The 23,163-nt window shown below is 43.2% G+C and overlaps 1 protein-coding gene across 6 annotated transcripts in view; it reads left to right on the top strand.

Annotated features, from left to right (window-relative positions):
- Window positions 1-1,317: 1,317 nt before the first annotated feature.
- Window positions 1,318-23,163, top strand: part of sema4d (sema domain, immunoglobulin domain (Ig), transmembrane domain (TM) and short cytoplasmic domain, (semaphorin) 4D) — a 38,272-nt gene continuing 16,426 nt past the window's right edge. For 2 of the 6 annotated variants that reach the window (XM_071465680.1, XM_071465678.1), the window contains exons 1-3: window positions 1,318-1,446; window positions 9,410-9,506; window positions 15,981-16,039. Coding sequence is in view for 3 of the 6 variants with exons in the window: in XM_071465676.1 (XP_071321777.1) it covers window positions 9,469-9,506 (38 nt within the window). In the remaining 3 variants the exon portion in view is untranslated. Of the gene's footprint in view, window positions 1,447-6,594; window positions 6,686-9,409; window positions 9,507-15,980; window positions 16,040-23,163 lie in introns of those variants that run through there. The other 4 variants (XM_071465676.1, XM_071465674.1, XM_071465679.1 and 1 more) reach the window with 3 other exon arrangements.

Below are 23,163 nucleotides of genomic sequence, written 5' to 3'. Positions count from 1 at the left end.
TGACCAAAAAAAGAAAAGACATAAAATGGATTTTGTCTTCTTCATCAGATTAGCATTCAGAACTGAAGGGAAGGCTTTGTTTGAGACATAAATACAAATGAAAAGGTCACTGACAAAACATAGAAATAAAGCACCATATTGCTATACAGTGAGAGTGTGTGCATCGTCACCACCCTTTAGCAGTTGTCCATTATGGTTTAAGAAGTGATGGAGGAAACTCAGGTTCTTTATTCAAGAAAGTAAAGTAAAGTAAAGTATGTTGTAGCTAAAGGAGGTAGACATAATTTCCTATATTTATATGGTATTTGGCAGTTTTTTAGTATAATGCATCACACTTATAGCCTAATAATATCTTTTGGATGAGAATATTTCATAATGTAATCAGTAACTCCACATGTCAAATAAATAGTTGAGTAAAAAGGACAATATTTGCATTTGAATTGCAATGAAGTAGAAGTATACAAAGCATAAATGTAAAGTACAATGTACATTAAGTACAGTACTTGACTAAATGTATTCAGTTACTTTCCACCACTGGATTTTTATGGGCCTATAGGAAATGGTCATTATTATTACATTATTTTATGTAATAATAATCTTATATAATATACATGTCAATAACTTAATAAAATAATATTAATTACTTTATGTTGTGCTTACTGCCTCGCCCTCTTGAAGAAGTACTCAGACATTTTACTTGAGTAAAAGTAACAATACCAAATAGTAGAAGTACTCTGTTACAAGTAAAAGTCATACCTTCAGAAAGCATTATTGAAAGTATAAAGTAACAAAAGTAAAACTATACTAAAACGATACTACTTGTCAATACACAGTATATATTGTATTAATATTCTGCAGCAGCAGTGGTAAAGTTGTCAGATAATTGTGTTGGAGTAAAAGTACTAATACCACTACTCACCTCACAAAGAAAAGTTATGCAGCGTCTGACCTCAGAATAATTTATAGCCTTTGATATCATTGGATTATAATGATGCATTTTCATGTAGCTTTGGCCCTACCCTTCCTGTTGGTGGGGCTCATTTTAATACCCTACACTGCTGGGTATCTTAATCTTTAGGAACACTTCATAACTTATTTCCTGGTCACATTTTGTATTAATAATCTAAATAAATCTGTCAAGTAAATGTTGTTGGGGTAGAAGAATAAAGTCGCATAAAAATGGATTACTAAAGAGACGTCCATGTAAGAAGAGGTCCGGGTTGACTTAAACTTTTTGAAAGTCTGCCACCACCGCCCGCTGTACCCTCCCCCTGTCTGTCGATATCACAGCCCGGAGAGGTTTGAATCCAGACTCTGGCCTCAGTCGCCGCCATGCTGAGCTGAGGGAGAGCAACACGCCGAGCTCTGTCACGCTGCCGCTGCTCCGACACTCATCTCCGTACGCACCGGGACGAAGAGGGAAAAAAAAAAAAACCTCCCCCCGCGGTGAGTACCTGTCTCTTCCACTGGAGTGCGGAGAATTAGACAACTAAGAGAAAGCACCGAGGACACGTCTGTGTTTGAAATCTCTCAAGTTGTTTCAGCCGCTCGTACTCATGCGCGCCGTCGCGGTCTTCGGGCTCAGCTGCACTTGTTGCGCTGTAGCCGAAACCCCCACCGAGACACAATGAAGAAGAAGAAGAAGGGAAACAAAAATAAAAACATTGTGATAATTTTCTTTTCCGCGTTTTCTCGGCGTGTGATAACATTTCAACATCTTCCCAGCGACGTTTCAGAGCCCAAATTGCGGAAAAAAAAAAAAAAGAGATGTTAGCGGACGAGTCCACGCAGCCGCTGTCACTGTCCTTGAAGCGCAAAATAACTTGGCGAATATAATATTACGTGTCCACCAGACGTGCTCGCACAAATCTTTTTAAAGATTAAATTCCCCTTGCACTTTCAAAATGCCGTTCTGGCAACCCAGAGGTCACTCAGGGGTTTCTACCCTCGCATGCATAAATCAAGGGTGCTCTTTCACTGCGACAACAAAAGAGCTTTATTGACAGCGGCGGGGCACGTATCCACATCGCCGCAGATTATATGAGGTTTGGAGCTTCAAGTGAAAATGTAAATAGCTGCAGCGTGCAGTGTTATGTTTTTCAAGAGTGTGTTTTTGCAGCTCTCCAGGCATCTTGTGCCCAGACAGGAGGGCAGCCCGGTGCAGCTGGGGCCCATCACTGGATGGTCATAAACCTTTCACCTGCATGCTTGTCTAGTCTTCGTCGGTCTGGGGCTGTGCTGACTGGAGGGGAGTAATAAGAAGTTATGGAGCTGTTTTCTGTCTCACCACTTGCCCTCTGGCCCAGCTAACTGAAGTCCTGACTTTTTTTTGGCTATATGCAGTATAATTCAAAGTACACACATCATCACCCTGTTACTTCTCTTGACCTTCTTCAACCCTGGAATTAAATACTTCTGAGACACAGGTGGAGAGGCTGATGCCTTCACGGGCTCAAGTTCTTCTGTGTATCACTCGTGATTGGAGATGAAACTTATTATTTGAATATTTAAATTGCAGAAAATGATTTGATTCGAGAGCTGTGACTAATGCAGAGTTTCATTATCATTAATCCGCTGGTCTTTTCTGGTCTAGAAATTTGTGAGAAATGCGCAAAGCAGTTTCCCTGAACCCAAGGGGATGTTTTCATGTTGTTTATTTTGTCAAAACAGGAACCCAGAACACAAAAATTTACTGTCATGTGTCAAAGCCACAAAATATTCACAGCTAAACCCAGTAAAATGACAATGACTACAAAATTCTCTGCTTATTGAGTTGACGTCTAATTGACTATTTTTTTTCTGCTCTGCACCAACGAAACATCTTTTTTTTTGTTTGTTTGTCTTCCCCCATGCTCTTGAACATTTCAGGAAACATATGAAAGAATATATTTTCGTTACTTGACAGTAAAGAAACAACCGTCTCATTCTAATTTACGTCACATAAGCACTGTGGAATCTAAGACCATGCCAGCTATTTAGTTTCTCCCTAAATACAGCTGTTGTGTTTTCTAAATCTGTTTTCCACAGCTTCGTTAGTGACATTATCCGCCCCACCTCTCCCTCCCCTTTGCTCAGCGTTCCACCAAAGTGCATGGGATATGACATCCCTGTCCTCGCGACCTCAATAAGTAATTCTTCTGCCTCATCAAGTTTGATTCCACAGGTCCCTCGCTGGGTCACTTTGGGCATCGGGGGTGGGGCACCCACCCGGATCTTGTCAATATGATGGGCTGGCTGGCGTTTCCCTGGCACCCGGGCAAGCCAGAACCATGTCAGTCAGACCCTCGGGGCGGGGGGGCACGAAAAACTGGCCTGAACAGGATATTGCTGTGTGATCATTCACCAGCAGCAGACAAATCATTAAACCACTGCGTGCTGCTGAGCCGTTCAGGCATCTCTGTCTGTCAGTCACACTGACTTTCCCTCGGGTTAGAGGTTGTGTTTGTGTTGTAAGGTTGTCATTACTTGGAAAGAAGGACCAGTATTGTAGATTCAGTATTTTGTTTGAAAACAGAGGGGTTGCAGGCAGAGTTCAGGGTTGAGTACAATCATTTTTCAGCTCTTTTCTCGTCAGCATACAGAGTCCTGAAGCTAAACTGCCTTGATTTGTTTTGTAGATTTCTGTGGTGTTTATGCAGCTTAACTTGTCCTTACCTGCTCTTTCTGTGAGGAAACCTTTGCACACACAAAGCTTTCCCAGGACTTCCCATTGCTAATTGATCCACTTTTAACGCATGCGGGTCTGTATTTGATTTAGTTTTTAAATTCTATTTATGGAGAAGCCGGCCTGTCTTTAAGTTGTTCTTCATCTTTGTTTTCCACATACATTGGTAACACGGGATTTGCATGTGCCTGATGACATTACGCAGAATGCTTAACCACACTTCAGCATGCAAACCCTTCATCAATAATCAATTTGAAATGGGCGGGAAATGGAAATCCAGTCAGGAACTGTGTGGCTGAAAGAGAGCTTTGTTTTAAGTGGGAACTTTGTGCAGAAATGGCACTTGTTTTGGATGTCAGGGCTTATTTATTTGGGTGCCTTTTTGGGTTTCAGACCAAGCTCTGGCTGTCAGTCAAATTTCTCTCTCGTAAAAGCATTGAAATTGGTTCTTATTGGAGTGTGTCCAGTGTTGCATATAGGGAGCTTGCATCAAGCACACATACTGCATTTGTGTGTTTCCCCTTGGATCTAAATGCAATTATTCGACCACCTCCAGGAGACACCCCCCTCCCCTCTTTTAAGAGACGTCACGTTTCTTCACATGCTTACAGTGAGTAACTGTCAGGTAATTGAATAAACTCTTAATGGATTTGAGGGCGACCATTCATGAGCCATCAGAGGCTTTCTTCCCGGCCCCTCTGCTGAGTTTGGTCGTCAGCCAGCTCCTCTGGTACAAAAGGCGAGAATACCTGCAAATGGTCTGGGCAGTAGCACTCCACCCCCTGCTGTGGAGGTCACTGTAAAAGGTGCCATGTCTTTGACACAGACACACACGGCCCCTTATTGTTCCCTTCTGCTCATTAGCAATCTAATTATCGGTATGCTCCTGGCGGTCGAGGCAGCAAACCATGCTCTCTTTCTTGAATTCAAAATCATGTGCACTGCATATGTACACACAGAAGAGTAATGAGCTTTCATACAAGGCTATTAGATGTCATGCTTTCAGGAAGTAATGGAGGTGGGAGTTTGATGTGTGACTTGCAGCAACCTCATTGTTACGGTCTTGCGGGAGTTAAAGGGCAGAGGTCAGGGGCCAGTCTGTGGTGCTCTGATGTTGAGGTGGGCTGCATTGGCTCAATGAAACAGACATCAGGGGCAACCCCCCACCTCCTTTTTTGAAACACACAAACCTCCCCTGCCACACCCTAGTACCCCAGCACCCTCAGGCTGGGATAATTTCCTATTGGAAAAACAGAGTAGCATCTGGCTGTGTATCAGACACTGGCATGTGTAGGCACTTTGTGTGTGTGTGTGTGTGTGTGTGTGTGTGTGTGTGTGTGTGTGTGTGTGTGTGTGCTCTCGTGTGTTACTGGCCATGCATAATGCATCGCTGCATTCCAGAGATGTCTCAGCAAAACTGCCTCATGATTGAATGGTGGTTTCAGATCAGCTGATGCAAAGGTAAACACTGGATGTGAAGCTTGGTTTCCTGTTTTTTTACATTTTACATGAAAGGTAACAATAAAAGTGAACAACAGTCCACACCCTGGAAGGCCCAGTCGTTGTAATTGTTTTCACTGAAGAGAGCCGTTTATTGTATGAGCGTCCACAGCCCAGCAGTCACTTATTTGTTTGAGATGCATGAATGAAAACTGAGTTCAACAGTCTTTATCGTCATATGCACAGTAAAACAGGCGGTTACACTGCACAATGACCTGTGCATGAAATCCGTAAAGATACCCAAGATGCTGCACCCACAGCTATGAGTGATAGTTGCTGAGAGTGCAGGAAGCTTACTGATGCGTTGCTGCAGCGCTATTGACAGCTTACTTGATGTTTTGAAAAGGTTCCCAGCGTTGTGTTGCTGAGAGCAGGGAGCTGGAAGGGAATGGGGCAGGGGAGAGCTAGCCTACATACAGTACATTCTGTGACTGCGGCGGATATGACTGTGTGACACAGCTGAGCGGAGAAGGTGTTCTCTGCCCTTATCCATCTTTCATCCGCTGTGTGGCGGTTCAGCAGTTGCAAAGTCAGTAACATTTGTTTATGGGTGATGTGGAAGATGATGCCTGACAGAAAGGTAACTTGCCGTCAGCAGATTTTAATCAGCTCTCCTTTTATCAGATTGTTGTCCCGCACTGTTTGATTTGTTTAGTGTGTCCCCCAACATCAATGATCCATTGCCTGAGGGTGCAAACTGTCCTTACAGTTAGTGTGTGTGTGTGTGTGTGTGTGTGTGTGTGTGTGTGTGTGTGTGTGTGTGTGTGTGTGTGTGTGTGTGTGTGTGTGTTGTCATGTGCATATGTGCAGTTTAAATCACCTCGGGCTAAATACGGTACTGAGAGAGAGCAGCAGCTGGACCTGCAGTCCCCATTCATTCCTTAAAGAAGAGACAGAGAGAGAAAAAAAAAAAAAAACATCCCCACAACAATAGACACACTCCCACAGACACACATGCACACTACCCTAACCTCAACCCCCTCCCCCCTTCTTTCCTCCCCTCACCCGCCACCCCGAATTCCCCCTCCCCCTCCTCGGCAATTGTGTGCATTGACGCTTTCCAGAGGCGCAAGCTCTCCACTGGCGAGCAGCACTTGACTGCTGTGACAGTGGGAGAGGCAGTCCTGGCCGATACGTTACACACTCAGGTGGAGACAGACTCTGCCACTGACGTGCGTTAAAGTGAAACAGCCCTTTAATGCCAGCACTGTCTCTCCACCCTTTTGCAGCCTCTCGTGCGCGCTCTCTCTCTTTTTTTTTTTTTTTACCACTGTTTATCGTGCAAGATTGCGATAGGCAGACCAAAGGAGGGGGAGTGAGAGGAGCATGACCAGGGTGCAGGCAGGGAGGAGGTGACAGACTGTCTGGACGATCATATTCTATTTCTTTTTTCCTCATCTGTCATGCAAACCACTGGTGACTTTCACCAGTAATGACAGTGTGACTGAGCCAGTGTGGAAGAGCCTCTCCTCCAGCCTTCTCTTCTGTCTCAGCCTGCAGGATCTTCCCACTCAGATTATGGTAAGATTCACGTCGCAAACATCTTGTGCTGACACCCGCAAGTGTGTTGACTGCTGTGATCTCTTAATGTCAGCACCTTTTTCTTCTGCCGTAGCAGTCAGATGTGTTTTTTTTTGGGTTTTTTTTGTGCAGTAGAGAGAGTCTTCAGCACAGTGCATGCTATTTTTACCCAAATCTCATCTAGTAGGTAAATAATTCAGTGTGGTGGAGGGCAGGTTGACATGATGCAGGGAGTGGGACTCTGCTGTGTTGTATTTGAGGAAATGCCCACAGGCTTCAGTTAATTAGCTGCTTTTTTTCTGTATGAGTTCGAGAAGAGAAGAGACGAGAGCAGTAGTTATATTATTTTCACCAATGTCTGCTGTTGTGTTTACAGCAAGATGTGGAAAGAGTGTGTGTATCCTAGCAGGAGTTCATAAATCTCCCTTGAGAGGGGAAGGAGTGGCTTTACCCTTCCAGCTTGGACATTTCAGATTTTCCTTCACCATGTGCCACTAGTTGCTCTTCTTAACTGGACGCTGAGATGCTGGGAGAGAGATGCTTGGTGGAGTTGCTTGTGAGTGCTTGGTGCAGGAGGATCAAAGCTAGCTAACGTGTCTTTTTAAGTGCGTTTGCATCACTTCAAAGGGAAGCGTTCTCCTTGCTCTGTGCAGGTTCCCATCTCTGCTGTGCACTGGTGGAAACCACTACTGTGACTTTTCTTTTCCTTTTTTTTTTTTTTTTAAAACACCAGCTGCACACGTTTTGCAGCACAGTTTGACGGTTCTTTATTCTTCATTCAGCCCTCTGTTGAATATTGAACCAAGCACTGCATCATTGTTTGTGTATGGAGGAGAAGGCACAAATCTAATTTGGGGTTTTGGTTAAAGAACCCCTCACTTTGCAGGAAAACACTACGCACATCAACACCACAGTGAGCATGCAACATTTTTCCCATGAGGCTCTTATACTCATGCTGGGGTGGGATTTGCACATGGTACAAAAGCACGAGCTCTTACATAGTTCAACAGTTTAGTAATGTAAGTAAATGTCATTTTGAAATGGACTTATTGTGCTTCTGGAGAGAAAAGCTGCGACATTTCAACCCTGAAATTCTTCTTATTTCACTTGACAAAGAATTCTAAAAGTTAAGCTATGGAAAACACATTAATCAACCCATCAACTCAGAATTCCCATCCCCCCCCCATTTGTTCAAATTTCTCTTAAGGTAACTGTGATGTTGGAGTCTGTCCTCTTTTTAAAATATTTTCCATAAACACAGCGACATAGAGACCAGAGGAAATGGAGCTAAATTGATTATGGGAGATTACTTTGGTGTATACGGCTAATGCCTGCTTCTAGACTGAAGACAGACACATGGACAAAGTGCATTGTGCTGCTATTAGGCCAGGAAATGAAAGGGACAGACTGACAGGTGAGCAAATGCACTGGAGCATCAGCAAAGAGGGTGGCTGGGACACACAGTTCAGAAATCAGGGGAATGTAGTCTGGAAAAGGTCAAAGGAAAGCGGGGAGGAGAAGGCACATGCATCCGTTTATCCATGGTCCCCACACAGACAGACAGACTGCCGCAGGCTGACTGGCTGGCTCCAAGGCTGGTGGCTGTCTGTCTGGGTTTGGGGCTGACAGGACTGGGTGGGGTTGAGACCTTGCCATCCCTGCTCTGTCTCCCTGCAGTTGCAGCCCTATCAGCTGACAGCGATAAAACCATTAAGTCCTCTTTGTTTAATCAGTGGCGGATTATTAACTGAAATAGACATGTTTGTGAGGTGAAACAAAGGATTTCAAAGCTGCTTCAGGTTTATTATGTATTTTGACTGTGAGTTGGTATCTAATCTTTTATCTGCTCAGGCAACCTAAAATCCCACTCTGGCAGGTCACATTCTGTGTTAACGCATAACAGGGTATAATCTATGAATTTAATGTGCTGCTGTCGTAATCTTTTATAGGTAGATAGGCTGAAGAGCTTGCCAGGTTTTGGAGATTGCTCATCAGACAGCAGGGCACAGGATGTGTCTCGTCTCATCACCTCATTAAAATTTCAAAATCAGGCCTGGCAGTAAACATCTGCTGATTTATGTGCACTCACAAACGTGCATCATTAGCAGAGGTGTGTTTTGTGGATTTCTTTAAATATAAAGGCATTTGTTGCACTTGATAATTAAGAATTTTTATGATGTTTTTATTAGTGGTGATTGATGGCTTCTTCACATTAGATGATAATCAGCTGCACTGATTGCCAAAATTGCTCCTCAGCCATGCAATGCATTCTTCATCTGTGACTGGATTCATATTGTCTGCTTGCTGCCCAGAGGATTTCTTGGTGCACTCTATTTATGCTAGCTAGATGGCTGGTTGGCTGCCTTGGTAACTATAGTAACAGTATCCCTCAGAAAGTTGAAGAGACCAGGCCTTGCTAGGCTAATTGTGAGTAAGTGAAGCATGTCTGCAAAGTTAGACGTTGTCCCAGGCTGGACCGTGGCCTGTTCAGTGGAATTTTTTTTTTTTGGCCCTCATTGTCTTGTGCAGACAAACAGCAGCCGTCACAATAGTAGTTATTTGCTCTGACCTCTGCGTTATAAAGTATTTGTTTGAACCACATGTAGAACAAAATAATGTACACAATTCATGGTAAAAAAAAAAAAAAAAAAAAAAAGACTCACAAGACACACCAATTATTGATCAGTTATTCTAAACTAATGTTACTTTCCCCCTTTCCTGTAGACTGCTGTGGCGACATCATCCGTTTCCAACCGTGTGAAGAAAAGTGAAAAGAAGTTTTAATGTATCAGTATTCGCTAGCCGACGCCATGACGGACAAGTAAGTGGTTTATGTTCCTCGAGAGTGTGTTTGTGTGCGTTTGTGTGAAGAGCCCACTGTACTGTGGCCTTTTGTTCGAGTGTGAAGTAAGAACATGATGTTGTCTCTTGTGATTGCACTTCTCTCGCACTGTGCAAGATTGTCTCCTGGAAGTGTTTGTGTGAGCGTGTTTCAGTACAGAGTCTGAGGAGGATGGGGGTGGTGGTGGTGGTGAGGGGTTGATAGTACAGAGAGAAGTGTGTTTTGGTGGGGGGGGGTTGGTATAAAGACAGTCTGTTGTGCCCCTGAAGACCTATGACATTTGCATCAGGGCCAATTTGCATTCTCGTTCGCTGTGCTAGTATGTTGCCGCTGCTGTTAGTCGCTCTTTATTTCCCTGACAAAACACAGTCATTTATAGGGGTTTGCGCCTTTGCCATGTTACCTCCTCTTTGCTCCTTCTCTGTATTCTCTGGCTTTTTCTTTTTTTTTTTGTGATTCCTTCATCTTTTCCCTTCCCCCTTTTCATTTTGGACCAGTTCTCCGCCTGTGCTATCCCTCTTTTTGTCTCTTTTGTCAACTTTGTCTCTTAGTCCGGTGCTTGTTGGATTTGATCTATAGAGGATGGAGAATTTGGGTGCAGTAAGCAAAATAATCTGCTGTCAGCGTTCATAATAAGCGGAATAAGTGGTGCAGGTCAGTCAGCTGAAAGGGATAGGAGCGAACACGGCAAAGGCCAAACAAGGACAGGCCTATTATGAGCTTGAGTTACAGAAAATGAAAGAGTTTAAATGTTTAAAAAAAAACCCAATGAAGCAGGTTGTTTTCAGAATACTTTGGTGTGACTGATGAATTTTGATGGTAATGAATGCTCATGCAGGAATCGGTGAAGAGGCAGGATAGTGAGTTGGATGAAATGGGGTCGATGTGACTCACTATCTTCGCTCACTGCTAATGCACCTGTTGACTCTTTCAGAGCTAGAGAGAGAACAGGAGAGGTCTGGTGAGGCTTTCTATGAAACAGTCCTCAGGGTAGCTCCCCTGGCTAACACCAGCACACTTTAAAATGTCAGCATAAAATATTATGCATCAAGTTGCTTAGTAGAGCCAGATAAGGCTGCATTTGGCCAGAGGGGAATTTCTCTTGCAAATTAGAAGGTTCTACCACTTTCAGATGCATTGCAATTTTTGCAGAGCCAGACATTCAGGCTTGGAAGTTTTTAAGTGTTTTGGATGCAGCATAAAAGCCAAACAAGAAAAAGATGTCCTTGGAAACTTCATTTAGAAATCAAGACGCAGCAGTCTTTTTTCAATAAGGCTCAGCTGGACCAAATGAAAGTGAAGTGAAGTGAAGGGAAGGTTGGGAGTTTCTAAGTAAGTGATGATGTTGTTGACAAGCTGTCCCATTGGATGAAAGGTATCCAAGCAACCTAAAAGGGGCAAAAGAGGGGTGCGGGGGTGGGGGCGGTAGCTTATTGTGCACTAGATGCTAGTCCATGTTGTAGGATGATTGTTCGTCGGGGAAGAATGATAAATGTTATGCCAAAAGGAAGTGAGGGGAAAAGTTGGAGGACGTGCCCCCGACAGTGATGGTGAACAAAGCCTCCCTCAACATGGGACTGCTTAAGATTCATACAAAGGCAGAAGAAGAAGAAAGCTGCTTATTTTCTCTCTGTTGCACACACACACACACACACACACACACACACACACACACACACACACACACACACACACACACACACACACACACACTAATGCCTCCTGTTTCTCTCCAGCTCGCTCATGAGCAAACATTTACACATAGCAGGATATCGGTGGACATTCCTGTAGATACGTACATTCCAATTAGTGTTCCCAGATACAAGCCGGCCTGCAGACACATCTAGAACAAGTGGAGGATTTGGCATTCACAAGTTTCTGACATTATCCAGCAAAGCAGATGACCCCAAAGTGCTCAGTATTCGCACATTTGTTTGGTGAAAGAGTTTTGCATCAGTGTTTTCCATGCAGATGTTGCTACTGATGCAGGAGTCCATTATCCGTCTGCAAACGTGCTCTTGCATCCTCAAAAATGAACATGTTTAAACTGCAGGATTTTAAGTTCAGCCCCTCTATTGTACCAGGATGCTCTGGGATGAGGAAAGTTTCTAAAGCCAGATTTGCTCCGTAGTGCTTGTAGACAGGGGCTCTTTCTGTTGAAATTCAAGCCTGCATAATCCTCTTCAACACACTTCTTTTGTGTATGTGTGTGCGTATGTGTGTGCATGTTTGTGGGTAAAAGTACAGGATCCATGCTCCCTCCATGCAGGATTTGAATGAACAGGAATTTCACATAGTTGTTCTGTATTTATTTTTATGAAAAAGATTTGCACCAGGGTTCACTCTATTGCATGTTTTTCTTTAGGAAACATATTGCTAACTGTAAACCTCTCAGTTGTGAATTGCACCTCCAACTGGATGCCTCCATTCTTTGGGGAAAAACACAAAAAAAAAAACAAGATGGAAGAATGCGTTGTTCCATTCTATACGCCCTGGAACCATCCTATCATATTTCTTTATGCAACGGTTTCCTTCTTGTTTTCCATAAGGAGAATCCTCCTCCTACTCATTTCTCCCTGTTCTTTGCTTTGTTCTCCTTCTTCTCTCTCCTCAACCACTGTATGGATTTACACGCTTGAATGTCCTCCCTCGCACTGAAGCCTGTTTTCTTCCTCCTCTTCCTCTGTCTCTCTTGTTTTCCTTCCCTCCCCCACCTGTGGTGGTGCACACTGACAGCCCTGTCAGAGACTCGGGATGTTTACAGATGGACAGTAAGGATGACTGCACAGATGAGAGAGAGTGTGTGTTTGTGTGTGTGTGTGTGTATGGTGGTGGGGTGGAGAGGGGTGGTGAGCTGTTCCTGGAATGACCACACTGTCATAGAGATCAGTGGCCTTTCCCACTCTACTGTGTATCTGTGTGCTTTGTGTATCTGTATCAGTCAAGGTCCCACATGTCTGTGTGTATTCATGTCAGCCTCATGGGAGCGAGGATCCAAAACCACCTACTGAAGCTGGTTAAGAGCTTTCTGTCACAAAACTGCAGCACTCACCCACACACAGTTAGAAACCTGCTCAACACCCAAATGTTTGGTCAGTAAAGGTCATGTGGCAGTTTGACTGTATGTTTGTAGATTATTGCGTTTCCCATCAGTCACTTCAATATAACAAGGAACAAATTTAATACAGATGTTCATGGTGCCCAGAGCGTGAATCCTGATGGAACTGGTGATCTTGAGACATTTATTCTGATGCCACGAACGGGTCAATATTTCCACATTTATCCACTGAAACAATTCAACATCTGCCAAATGAAGCGGCACAAAACTTTGCAGAGACTTTCATGGTTCTCAGAGATGACATTTGTGGTTTTGAGGGAAATATCCCAAGAAACATTTGGCCATAAAATTGACTTTTCATATAGTGCCATCAGCAGGTCACAATTTTAATTAAATCGGGCACATTGTAGTTGTTGGTCTGTATCTTAGAAACCTCATCCATGATGGCATCCGCAAGACTAAACTTAAAGGAAAATGAAAACCAACTGCTGACAACATAATTGGCTGGAACAATTTGTGCTGAAAGAAAATAGTCCCGCGTGTTTGTTGTCAACTTCAATTTGTATAGTGCTCTTCTCTGTTAACAGTGACAAGAGGGGAAAATAAAATTTCCTCTTAAAGTTTGTTTCAACTGGGGACTTCTTGAGAGATGATTTCTGGGGCCATATTAAGGAGTTGGTTCCAAATACCTGAATGAGATGCAGCAGTGTTGTGCTGCATCGGGTGTTGGTGAGAGAGATGGAGTTGTGGTGGTCAAAGGACACAACTAAAGCTCAAGCCGAGTCCTTTTTATCAGCTTGGGGAAAATTGGGTGTCACAGTGGAGTGAGCTCAATAGCCCATCCTGTCAGTATGTTTACCATAGGCTCAGTTTCTGAAGTAGAGCTATTAATAAATTTGTTCTGGCTGGAAGAGTCTTCAAAAGGCCAGCTTTTCCCAGTCCTCATTCAAGTCCACTCATCAATTAAAAAAACCCTAGACCCGTGACATCTCCACTTCCTCTCTGTCCCCTCTCCAGACCGCTGTGTCACCAAGGGCGTGGTTTAGGGCACCGCAGGGCTGGCACCCAGGCTCGACACCCACTCAGGACATCCTGAATTGAGACATGTGAAGGCGTGGTGTCACTGGTGTCATTGGGATTCGTGGGTGCTCTGTATCAGCTGTCACAGGGTTTTGTGGGAGCCAAGGGAAGCCAAATCAAAGTGCTTCCTAAGGATGTCGAGGGGGATGCCCCCTTTGGCCTCCAGCTCATCAATCTTATGCAACTGTCATCTTCTCCCAGCGCTCCATTGATGCTGTCAGAGGAAGGCGAGAGGCAGGGACTCGCTGCGTCATGTGTTAATGCCTGCTCTCATACATGTGTTTTACTTTTGTGTGTGTGTGTCAATGATAAAAAAGTGACAAGAGAATGAGGGAAGTCTGGAAAAAGATGTAGAAACACATATTGAAGGCAACTATCAAAAATCTTGACCTTGATCTATGTGAATAACCAGAATCTGTGGCCTCTGGAATCATGAAACTGTTATTAACAATCAAATCTGAAATCTATACTTGATGACAGAAATTAAATGAGCAATCTAATATGGATAAATATTCCCCACTGCAACCAACTCATTATAGGGTTGTGTAATCATCCGTTTAATGAATGTGAAACCTTGTACAGTTTTTTAAATATGATCAGTTGTAAGTGAACTAACCATGTTTGTACTCTGGTGTGCATCATCTCTGCTTAACATAATCTGATTATTCTTTTATACAGTCGAGCAGGGGACCTGCATTACAGTAGCTTACCCCACCAAGCTAATGCTAATGAATCTGCATATTTGGGTTGATTTGGGTGACCTGAATTCAATTGTCTGGAAGATTTGTCTCCTTAATGGTTCTGGGACAGTATTTTGTTGCATTGCCAGCAGCATCTATTCTGACAGCTTTAGTCTGTTATGTGGGGGATTTAGGACTTATTTTATTGTTTAAAGATAAACTGAAGTTTTTTTTTTTTTTTTAGGGTGTAGTGATAATCAGGCATTGGTTCTCTGTCAAACAATACCAGTGGAAACTGACCATGAGCCTCTGTCAAGGCAAAGTAAATATGTAAGGCCATGTTTTCCACTCAAACAGAGTTGGATTGTAGTGGACTGTGGGAATAAAGCCTGTGCACTTCTGCAGGGAGAATGTATTCAGCCTTGTTGTAAGGGTTTTCATTTTGCTCAGGGAAGCAGTCTGAGGGAACAGACTGGAAAGTGTTGTGAATGGAAGCCCAACCATCTGTCACAATGGCAATAAGAAGATTTCTACTTTCCCTCCCTGTGACTTATGAAATCTTGTCTTCATGCACCAAAAAGAAAAGCAAAAGCATTTTCCAGCTGAAAGTTTTGTTACTGCTCTGATGCAGATTATTCCCTAATGTCTTTGTTCTCCTCTTTGTTTCATAGCTGATGAACAGTGATGCATGTCTAGTGCTGAAGCTGTACAAAATTATGAAAGTCCTGGAAAACAAAACTTTCCCAATCAGCTTCTGTTTGTGAGCAGTGTGGTTCTTCATGACCAATTCTGCATTTTTTCTTCCTCATCTGAGAGGTCTCCTTTTCCAAACGTTAACTTTGATTGTTGTGTATTTACTCTTAAATACTTAATACTAGGTAGCAGGTTTTCAGGGGCTTTAAAGGTATAGAGTGACTGATATAGAGTATAGAGTGAGTTGACCCTGTCCACAATGGAAAATAAAACCCAGTAAAATGCTAAAACAATGAAGCAGTTAACCTCATAGCATTTTAGCTAATGCATAATACAACACATCTCTGCTGATCCCACTATCACATTGATAACCACCTGTTTCCAGAATAGCGGTTTAAGGCTTGGCCGTGGCTGACCTCTCATGGGATTAAACCACACAGAGCAGATATAATTCGGCAGCGTTGAAGGGAGAGTGCTTCTACTTTGTTTAGGTTTGGTCGATCCCTGGACCTGGCTACCCACAACCTTACATTTGTGCTCACAGGCTGCAAAATGCCACATCGTCATTCCTCTGATGGTATTCACACCAGATAATGTTTGTCATTCATTTGTCCTTGGTTATGAAAAGTTAGCATAGTATCCTGTCAGACATCATATGATACCACCAGCTGAGTGGTCAGTACACATGGAAGTCACTTGTGCGTGTATGTGTGTTGTAAATGTTATTTAATGGCCTTTCCATTGCGCAATATGTGTTTGCATTGATTCATCATTATTTCTGTCTTACCATGGTCTAGACAACTAACCACATATACACACTCAGCACACACACAGGTTGCTTCCTCCCTCTTGTAGGCACAGACACACACACACACACACACACACACACACACACTACATAACTGTCTTGTCTGATTTTCTTGTCTTCTCCCCCCTCCCTAGCTTGAGGATTTTATAATTCTCTCCGGAGGAAGAGCGTCGCATCTTGTAAGGAGCCACAGGTCAGAAACTCTACTCCTCCCTCCCTCCCCCCCTTTTTTTTTTCCTGTGCGGACCGACACTGAGCTGCTCAACGGTCTGCATGCTTCAGCACGAATGCCGCATGCTTCTCCAACACTCCCTGTAACCACCCCGGGGCTTTGCTCCTTTATTTATTACCCCTTGCATGACCACACCTGGGCAACCCGACTTTGATTTGATTCCGCTTGGCTTTTGTGCTTGTGGAGTTTTTTTGCAGTGATACTTTTCCTCTTTACCAATCATTTTATTGTTTGCCTTCACTATGTGACGCGTTTTCCTTTCTTCTTTAAGTTGTGATTTGCTTGTTTCATGTCTGCCTTGTCTTAATTATATATAATGATTTTTTTGGTGATAGACATTGTGTATGCATATGCAGCTGCCTGCTTCCAGTGGCCTCTTTGACAGCCAATGTTTCTCTGTAGCTTTGCTCTGCAATTGACTGTTTGCTAAACCCCTCCCGTGAACAGCGATTGTCCAGTTCTAGCCTAGCAACCGTAACTAGGCACAGCAGCTCTATTAAGCTTTGAATTTCCCCAAATATCACTGTAGTAAAAGCAATGCCTTTTATTACCTTTCCAAACCCTGAACAGTAGAGCAAAAGTACACAAATTGGTTTGTTCACTTTAACATGAGTTGCAAACTTTGGAATGTCTGGCTGAATGAGTTTGCTATTATGTGGGGTTACAGTTTATGTTCCAGGACCAACATCTGTGGGAGTGAAGATGCTCCTATATCAAAGTCAGAGTAATGTTAGCTGCTCTGTGCTGCTTTGGGGAAGTTAAACCTCGAGTGACCTCAGCCATAACACATTACCCCAGATAGAATTACACTTCCCAAACTTACTGGTTAGTCCTCATCATAAAAGACTTGGCATCAAAGATAAAACCAAGCATAAATCTAACATCCACGCTGCTATACAAGTAGGAAGCATCATTATTTTTGAACAAAGTAACATTTTAATGACTTTTTTAAAATTTATAATGCAGGATTGTACACTACAGTACAAGAACAACACTGTTTTTTGATTGTAGTGTCTTCTACATGGCTCATCAGTGCCTTTCAGTGATGTCTTCTACACTGACTTTGTGCCTGAGACATCCAGGTTTAATCTTTTAGCATCATTTAGTATGAGCCTGTATGTGGCCATCAAGTCCATATTTAAAACACATTTAAATATAATGATTTCTGTTATACAGTAAAATCAATGTTTATGTTGAATAAAACAAGCCATATGAATACATCATGTGAAAGAAGTTATGACCAGATTTTTTTTACCATTTTCGGACTTTTTAAAGGCCAAACAGTTAATTGAGAAAATAAAAAGTGGATTAATCGATAATGGAAGCTACAGCTACACTGTGCTCAGGAATTAAAGAGTGAGCAGTGCAAGTGTTAAGGGAGTCAATCACCTTTTTTAGCGGGTTTATCTGTGTTTAAAAAAAACCTGCTTATACCTGTTAACCTTGGTGTAAAAAGGTTATATGGGAGGCAGCGCTTAGCAAAGGGGCAATTGATGCAAACACCTGTTTTCCAGGGACAAGTACTTTTTCATAAGTGCTTCCCATGCAATTTTTTCTTCCATTACTCATTAAGATGGATTCATATTTTTTTTATACATTTTGCTTATTCAGCTGCTTGAATTTTTTGTGACCTAATTTTCTTAAATGCCCTCAATTATTTTCATTTACATGAGGATGGAAGTGTGCCCAAAATCTGCCAGGCAGATCATGAGAAATCTGTGTGGTATGTGCTTGGCTTTGTGTTGTTTATCCCTGTGTGTGTGTGTGTGTGTGTGTGTGTGTGTGTGTGTGTGTGTGTGTGTGTGTGTGTGTGTGTGTGTGTGTGTGTGTGTGTGTGTGTGTGTGTGTGTGTGTGTGTGTGTGTGTGTGTGTGTGTGCACCGAAACGGGAACGGTGAAATCAGTGTTTTATCTCCTGGTATGCCAAGTTCAGGAGGACACACTGTTAGTGTTGTGGCAGCCTGTGGGTGATGGGGTGAGTTTTCACACAGCTCTCCAAAGGAGGTTTTTGTCTCTGCCGGCCAAAATTACCACCATGAAATCAGTGCCTGCTGAAAACTGTGCTGGGAGAAAAGCACAAGAGAAAGGAGTCCTCCTTAAAGGCAGAAAGGAGAGGAGAAAATATAGCGGGGTTTTAGTGATTTTTACAGCCCCTTCTAATGTCCCCAAACTGGTGGGAAAGATGTTTTGTTTTGTTTCTTTCACCACTGCTTGAAAAAAAATTAGTGAAATGTACCTCGGAACAAGGGGGATCACATTTAGATATTTTTCTTCCTCGTCAGTTGATTTGAGTCCTTAGAGACCTAGAGATTTATTCCGCTCTGAGAGCTGAAGTCACCTGCCCTTGGCTATCGCCACCACCAGTGCGACTACCATTCACCAATTCGGGACTGCAAGGCCTTCAGCTGGGCTTTCGCAGCTTCCCAAAATAGTCCCATATTATACGCCCCAAGGCCTGGCTGGCATCACAGCAGCCTCAAGGAAACTAGTGAAAGGTTTGACTTTACTGTGACTGCTGGCTTCCTTGTGACCTCAGGGTATTAAGATTACCAGTATTCACCACAACATAAATCACAAAACTTCCCTGGATTTCTCTTTTATGTGTATTTGAAGAAATACACTGCTGTGACATTCCCACAGCTGCTCAGATTAGTTTAGGAAGTACCCTTTTTTCTTAATCCATTTGTTATGATGTGTATTCTGCAGCTAAAACACTTTTATTTTAGGAATTGTTTGTGTGGCAATAATGCCATAATTTGGCTCCGGGAAACAGCTTAATATGTCTGAAAACATGGATGACGGCATGAAGGCAGTTCTCACTCCTGCTTTTCTTTTCCTAGGTGATCCTCAGAACTGAAGTTTTTTATTGTTATTCTTTTGCCATTGCAGATGTCAACAGTAAAACTCCTCCACTTGTTTTCCCTCCTTTCATTAAAAGAAACAGTGACTGGTGATTATGTTTTCATGTTAGACTACAGAGGCACATTCGGCACTCGGAGGGGGAACACCACACAGCAGCCTTTGTTCCTCTAGTTAGCTTACTTCACTTGCCTGTATGTTTATAGGGAAGTTTTTCAAATCTTCCAGTACCATGTGACTCAGCGAAAGGGCGTGTTGTTTTTAAAAAGCTAGCCATCGACAGACTAAATATACCCTTTACTGGACCTGACCCCTCATTTGCCTTTGCTGTGGCCACTTTAGGTTCGACATGCTAGCTCAGCAGGGGCCCTACAACTAGTAATTATATAGGAGGGTTTCCATTTTACATCCCCTGTATAGTGTTGCCTTCACACAAGCTCCTTTCCTCAGTTTAGACATTTGGCTTGTCATTGGTGGTTTACCTACATTTTAATTCTACCTACTGCTCAATATAACCAGAAATACTGTAGTTTGTGCTCCCAGCCTGTTGCGCCATGTTGCGCCATGTCGCCATTCAGCCTTAGATTTGAATAAACACAGTGAATGTGACAGATTGTGATGTTAATCCTCTTTTAAAAGTTGAACTCTTCCTCCCATCTGTCATCCAGCGAGCTCACCGTGGATAATGTACGACGACTGCTGCATCATCTGCTGCAGTATTGAGATGATTTTCTCCATATGACCGACAGTCAGCTGTGCAGTGGAGGTCGTACAGCTGCTCTCTGGGTTTCAGATGACTTTATGTTAACATGATGTGGCTTTGACACGGTGGCTTTGCACTTCACAGCTGAAGGCTGATGATCTATCGCCAGTGAGTTCCAGATGGTTTGGACCAGAGCTGCAGATTTGAAGTGTTGTGTGTTAACTTATCCAGACGATTTGAGATGGATCTTGAAAGTGGAGGGAACGAACCGATTTTACACATCACAGGGTGTTTACAGGTCTTGGGGGGTACTTCTTCTTATGTGAAAAAAACGTGTGTAGTCTTTTTCCGGCTCCAGAGGGAGATAAGTTGCTTCAAGTGATATCAGCTGAGTCAGTGGCAGATGGGGCTGAAGACCACAAGTTTGAAATGTTTTATAAAATCTGGGGGTGTGTAGTTAGAGGGAAGAAGTGAGCTTACCAGACCGCACCAGCTACATTAGGTGCTATTAGCATAAAACACCCAAATCTCAGAGCAAACTCTCTGAGGGTTGAGGCCCGTCATGGATAATGTAGGCACAAGAAGAAGAATGTGTGGAAGAAGGCTGTTATCTGTGGTTATGCTGCATCATCTTTTCCGGCAGTGTTTTAGGAGTGCAACAATAAATCGGCAGAGTACTCTTTTGACATGTTGCCTGTGAGCGGCTCAAGAACTGGAGACAGACTATAGCCTTGATCATCAGATCAGATGGAAGTGTAATAGTCAGCTGGGGCTGTAATGCCAGTAGCTCAGCCAGTACTGAGAGACCATAAAGCCTTGGCTGTCTATACTCGGAATGTCAAAAACAGTTCATCAGCCTGTAGGGAAACACAACCCAAAACTCTGATGCAGCTGACAGTATTTTAAGATGGGCTCTTGGTCCCTCTCTGGTCTTACAAGAGGGATTTGATGCCCACAGTTGGCATTACCGTGCACACATGTGAGCGTGCTAGAGTCTCTGCCACATCTATAGCCAAACTCCATTAATCTGTAAATGACATTGGAGCAGTCATCTGTCCCCATCAGTGTGTCATTTTCTGTGGTCTCAGTATTTTGTTTCAAGCGAAGGCTCTCGCGCTCGCTCACTTTCTCATACAGGCCTGGCTCCAAATCACCCATAATACCCCTGGAGACTATAAGAGCAAGCTCCAACGCACTTAGAGTCCTGCAAACACTGAAGCTCTCCATTTTGCCAACAGAAAACAAACCTATTAATGTGTATTTTGTGTGTGTGTGTGTGTGTACTTGTTATTCAACCCTTTTGATTACATTCATGACCCTGGTCTCCTGAAGAAGGCAACACTTTAAATTTTACAACAGAATAGTCCCAGTAAGTATATTAGACACTGAACCAATGTTAGAGAGGCACAAACATGGTAGAATTTGGTATGTTTTTTTTGGTATAAAAAGGGAATATACAGCCTGTTTTAGTACATTTTTAGGCTTCGGAGCCATTGCCACCAGTCTGAAACTGTTATGAGCAGATCCTAAAATACTGTGCACAGAGAGAATCGGTGTAACTATGTATAATTTGTCAAGGTTGTCTGAAGATTGAGTCAGTTACAGAGCATAACACATCTGAAGCAAGACCACAGTGTCCGAAGAGGTGCATTTTAAAAGGTCAGAAACCCAACTCTTTGTGAATTATTAATAACAAATTACCAACAAATAAGTAAAGGAGAGTTCAAAACATCATGTATGCGTCCTGTGCTTTCATCCAGCTCCTTGACTAAACTATGACGGGTCTATTAGAAAATGGTCAGTAAAACAGCCTGATTATCATGGACATGCTGGTGCCATGTTGTCACCCTTCCCACAGCTGGGTGGGTACCGTCCAGATGGTCCTGGTGATTAAGTCAGCAGCCATACAGCTAAGAAAACATGGCGGTAGGTAGAGAGAGGCTAACACACAGTGCTTGTCCCAGCGAGGCTCTTTGGTACATATCAGCAACCTTCAGTTAGTTTTACAAAAGAACAGTTAGACCTTTACTGGAGGAGGGAATGGTGAAGTTAGTTTCACTCAGAAGAAGGTGAACAACTTAGAGCCAAGATTGCGTGCAGCACAGTGTGGAAATATGATATTGAACTGCCAATAGAGACATTCTTTCCACAAAAAAGAACTACTTGAAGCACATTTCCCATCACACTCTTAGTTTGTGCGTGGTCAGGCCCATTGGTATTGTATAGCAAGAGACAGAGCGGAAAAAGCTTGGCTCTTGGCGTGCTGCAGAAAAAGGAAGAAGAGCATCTCTGTGCACTGATGCTGATGATGAGTGAGTACATGGAAAAGAGAGCCAGCGAGGGGAAAAAGAAGTGTGGGTTTGGAGATGTTGGCAGGCAGTGAATGTCCAAGCCCCTCACATCACCCTCCATGGCTCTCGCTGTATCCTCACTGTGCTCTCTGCTCGCAGGATGTGGGGCTGCTTGTCTGAACTCCTCTGCATTGGAAATGAAGTGACAAGTGGTGAAGCTGTTCCTATGTGACAAGTCATCCTAACGTTTCATGGGGGAATTAGACTCGATCTTTGGGCTGTAGCCTCTAAATTTTACTTGTGATGACGGTCCTACAATTACGTCTTGTACACCTGCCTTTTTTTTAAATCTCCTATTATTTTCTCTTTTGCTCTGTTCTGCCCCTTTTCCATTAAAACTATATAATTTACTGAAATTATTAGAGAAGGCTTATTAAGCCCATTAGGACATATGTAGTTATAGCAGGTTGTCTAGGTAAATAAGCTGTCATTGCTGTCATGCGTAATTCTCTAACAGTGATTTATTATGATGATTGCGTCATTCAAAATGAAATGGCTGGCTCACCCCAGATGACTTGTTTGTTGCACAGAGACTTTAAAGCACTTTTCCAGAAAGCACCCCTCACATATCCTGAGTTCTCGTGCACAGATAGGCAGAGCTCCAGTTTCCCCCTTCTCTGTCCTCAGTGGGCAGCCTGCCAATATCTGTGCCCAGTTAACAGCGCAGTGCTGGGAACCCCAAGGCCCCAAGCAGGTGTCAACCTCCCTGCCCAGCCAAAGGAGCTGAGAGGGGAACACAAAGGGCTCAAAGAGACCTGCCAGCATGGTAACCGTCTTAAATATCCCAGGCCCAGTATGGCCACTCCTCTAAATCTCTCAGCAGCATAGGGTAGCTGCCAGTAAGCTCTTTCTGCTACTGTAACACTGACTCTCAAAGGGGGTTGAAGCTTTTTTAAAGCTTCGCCCTAAATGGGGTTCAGAGTGTTGAGATTGATAGAGGGCATCAGGAGTGCACAGATAGAGGGATGAGCCTCATTTAAAGCTTTTATTTATGCAGTGTGCCACAAGAGGATTTTTTTTTTTTTCAAAGGACAAAATGCAGAGAGAAATTTGGTCTGCCCAGGGGTTTTCATCATGGATTCACTATTGTTATCTCATCCATTCACGCTGTGTCGACGTCAGCCCCCTTTCTTTCTCTCTGCTTCCATTTATCAGAATTTATTATTTATTGTT

Source organism: Trachinotus anak, unplaced genomic scaffold (genome assembly GCF_046630095.1).
Source record: "Trachinotus anak isolate AG129_WGS33_773 ecotype Australia unplaced genomic scaffold, CSIRO_AGI_Tana_v1 ptg000028l, whole genome shotgun sequence".
NCBI classification, from domain to species: domain Eukaryota; kingdom Metazoa; phylum Chordata; class Actinopteri; order Carangiformes; family Carangidae; genus Trachinotus; species Trachinotus anak.
This window is presented reverse-complemented; position numbering and strand designations above follow the sequence as displayed.